This window comes from Rhinolophus hipposideros (genome assembly GCF_964194185.1).
Source record: "Rhinolophus hipposideros genome assembly, chromosome: 6".
Classification (NCBI taxonomy): domain Eukaryota; kingdom Metazoa; phylum Chordata; class Mammalia; order Chiroptera; family Rhinolophidae; genus Rhinolophus; species Rhinolophus hipposideros.
The window spans coordinates 62,755,107-62,759,019 of NC_138052.1; the positions used below are offsets into that span (position 1 = coordinate 62,755,107).

Below are 3,913 nucleotides of genomic sequence, written 5' to 3' on the forward strand. Positions count from 1 at the left end.
TGTGCAGTAGGGTGTGGAGTACGGGAGTGGAGAGAAAAAAAAAGAGTGCAGAGGGAGGGAGGAATTTTATGGAGTGCCAGGAACACCCATTTCACAAAGGAAAATTGCCGGCTGCCAGAGAGTCAAATCTCCTTTGTGGGAACGTTTCAGCTCCCCATCGTGGATTCTGGCAATAGATCCTACCCCAGGATGTTTGCCAGATGTTTGACCCAAGAAGGGAGGGACAGTTTCTGGATTTTTACCACACCCTGATCCATGATCTTTCCCAGGGACTGATGTTTTTGCTTTTGTATTATCATAGTGTTGGTCACAGAACAGCATTTCTTGGCAGACAGTCTAGTGAACAGAACTATAAATTACATAGAAAGGAACCCTTTTCTAGTCTTGGTTTCTTCATGTGCTTTTTGATGGCTTTGGAACTCTACTGTAATATTTCTGTGTCTTGGTTCCTAATTTTCCTAGTAACAAGAAAGAATACATTAATCAGTTAAAGAAAATATGGTGCAGAATTAATAACTGCAATAAATAAATAATTATAAAAACCGATGGTTGACACATTTTAATCCAGTATGAGAAAGAACTTCTACTAATTAGAATTGTTCAAACCTAGGAGAGATTGATGCAAGAGGAGGTATGTGTCATGTCTTTAGAAGTATTCAAACAGAAGAAAGATGACCAGTTGTTGGGTGTTTGGGTGGAAATTCCAGCAGCAAATAAGAGGTGTACTTAACACATACCCTGAAGAGATAGGCAAAACTCTGAGATGTTAGGATTCTAGGACTACACAGTGCTTTAAGCAATACAGAATTATTTCAAATATTAAAGTCCCTTAGATATGAAATAAAGTATTCAATGATGAACTAACAAAGACTGTGTCTGTGTAATTAGCACTGTTATTGGGCAGCCTGGATGTATAGCATATAAAAGCAGAGAGAGCTGGAGGCTCAGTCTTCCACTGTAACCGCGAAACAAACTAAATATAGGGAAGAAGGCTGTGCTGTGCACAAGGGAGAAGTATTCGATAAAAACAGGCTAGAACTCTCATCAATCATTCCTGAATAGCCTGTATTTCTATGAGTGATCCAATTCAATTTTGTTTAGTATTGAAGGAATGCTAGAAGTTCACTCTTCAGTGATAAAAGCTTTCAAATGTTTGTTGACCACCAAGTTCAGATATATATATATATACTAGGTGCTCGTTTGAGAGATGGTACAGAAGTCCTTAGAGCTTCCTTAGCTTTCCAAGAACTGTTAATAAGTCTTTTCAAACATTAATGTGCATTCTCATCACTTGGGGACCTATTAAAATGCAGATTCTGATTCAGCAGGCCTGGGGTGAGGTCTGAGATTCAATATTTCTAAGAAATGCTAATGATACTTGTCCATAGGCCACTAAAAGAAACAAGGCTGTAGATGACAGCAGTTAGGGAATTCTAGGTACTGGGCAAGGGCTCACACTGCATCAGCGGATAAGATTCAATACTATCCCATCCGTGGAATTACATAATTAATGGTATAAAAGGAGAGGAGCTATGAGATCTAAACAACATAATTTGGCTCTTTTCACTGGTTTATGTGAGGGAACGTGAAATGTGTGTAGGCTGGATTGGGGTCTCCTTAGGGTGGTGATAATAAATGCCAGGGACTTCTTGGAATTGCAGGCTACACTGTCCAGTAGATGAAGTTTGTCTTAGTCCTCTCTCACCTGCTTGTCTCTCCCTTCTTAGAACAAGCCTTTTCCTAAAAGAGAACTTCCATCTTTTCTATCAGGACTTTGACCTCAATTAATCGTCCTAATGTCTCTAAGAAATCAGATAGTAAAGACTTGAAGATGTGACCCTTCTCAGGGAATTCTTTAAGACTCCAGATTTTCAAGTCACTAAAGGACAGTTCTATCAGCCAAATGTCAGATCCTAACACAGGAATAAGATTATTTTGATAGGAAGGCTTAACAGACTTTTGCTTCATCTACAGACTGATCTTAGCCATGATAAAAGGAGTGATAAGTGGCAGTGTGGGAAAGAGTCCTAAGAAGGGTCTCAGTCTCATTCTAACTCATTGATTGAGAAGGTCGTAGGATCACTTGGTTCAAAGAAAAGACATTTGAGGACGTAAATTAGCTAAGGTTGTTAACCATTCTCTGAATGGTCACTTATTTATTTTGCAGCAATGAATCAGAAATAATTAGATTCCACCCTGTTTCTCACCTCAGAACAGATAGTAACTAATGTCCTACCGTACATTTTAAACTATAATAGAAATGTAAGAATTATTTATTCCAACAATCCACAACTTAGCTCTCCAGCTAGTTTGCCCATCTGAAACACAACTACAAAGAATTACGCAAAAAGCTCCCTGAGTAGGCAAATAGATGTCATTAAATTCACATGCTAAAGTTCACAAGGACTAAAGGCCTTAGTAATATTACTAAAGTGGGAGATGTTGAGTATATTAGGTTGGTGCAAAAGTAAGTGTGGTTTTTGCAATTACTTTTTTTTTATATTTCAGATATTTTTTATTTCTTCAATTGTATTATTTATTAGGAGTGACTGAAATAAAAAATATAATTGAGTCCCATCATTATCATGATCATCATGGAAATGGCTTTAGGAGAAAACTGGTCAGATGAATATTATTGCTTCCCATTTTTAAGCGGTAAAATAGTTGCCATTGATAAATATAGGCAGTCAACAGTCCGTCAAGAACGCTCAAGGTATGTTCCATAATACAACATGCCTGTTCACGGGGCGGGGGAGGGGACTAGGAAATAACTTCTGTGAATTTTTTGATTTCATCATACAAGACAAGCACAAAAGCACCACCCATGCCTCTGAGAACATTGGACCATGCACCCTTGAGAAAAGCTTTGCCTCCTTCCTCACGAGCAATCCTCCTCCAGCAGTCAAGTGTGCCTGTGTACATGGTATCAGTTCCTCTGCGCCCCGACTGCGTCATCATGCAGCGGCACACAGTGTCAAACGGACAGGAAGTCAAGCCAGGCCCTGCTGTGACAGACTGTGCAATCATCCAGTGAGGAAGATGGGCGTATTCTTGGGATCTGGAAGCATTCCCTTTGCAGTGTCATAGATACCGAAGTAGGCAGCTCGGTAGATGATTATACTCTGCACAGACACATTAAAGCCTTGATACAGGCCTTTGATTCCATCAGATTTGTAGATCTTAGCCAGGCAGTCACCGAGGCCTTTGAATTCTCTTTCAGCTCCAGCTTTGCCCACATCAGCTGCTAGGCGGGTACGGGCAAAATCAAGAGGATACACAAAACACAAGGAGGTGGCCCCAGCAGCACCACCTGATGCCAAATTCCCAGCAAAGTAGCACCAGAACTGGGTTCTCTCGTCTACACCACCCAGGAAGATGTGCTTGTATTTATCTTTGAAGGCAAAGTTGAGAGCCTGGGTGGGGAAGAATCTGATGACATTGGCCAGGTTACCACGCCAGAAGGACAGGACTCCCTGCTCCTTGGGGATACGAACCACACAGTCTATAATGCCCTTGTATTGCTTATCTGTGGTGATTTGCTTGCTGGCATGTTGCACTTGCAGCAGCAGTTTGACCCTTTCGATGGGCACTACCGCCATCTTGGAGATGGCTGCGGCCACTCCACCTGCCAGGAAGTCCTTGGCGAAGGACACAGCGGCATCTGTCATATTGAAAGGGAAGAAGAGACGAGCGACTGAAAGACTGAGCTAGGAACCGGCTGGGACTCCGGGCTCTGGTTGCAATTACTTTTAACCTGTTAAACCGCAATGACTTTTGCCCCAACCTAATATAATCAACATCGCCCATTTAATGTCAGTAAGGCATTACTGACAATCAGATGTTCTACACAAAGAGAAGCTGACTGGAAGTCTATTCCCCATTATTTTAAACGGGGAAAATTAGAATGTGTTAT

General features: G+C 41.2%; 1 protein-coding gene across 1 annotated transcript; it reads right to left on the reverse strand.

The window, feature by feature from the left end:
* Nucleotides 1-2,760: 2,760 nt before the first annotated feature.
* On the reverse strand, nucleotides 2,761-3,668 carry LOC308498553 (ADP/ATP translocase 2-like; the record flags this gene model as incomplete). The annotated part of the gene is given in 2 exon segments (XM_081050779.1): nucleotides 2,761-3,032; nucleotides 3,035-3,668. Coding segments are annotated over 2 exon segments (906 nt in total).
* Nucleotides 3,669-3,913: the final 245 nt, after the last annotated feature.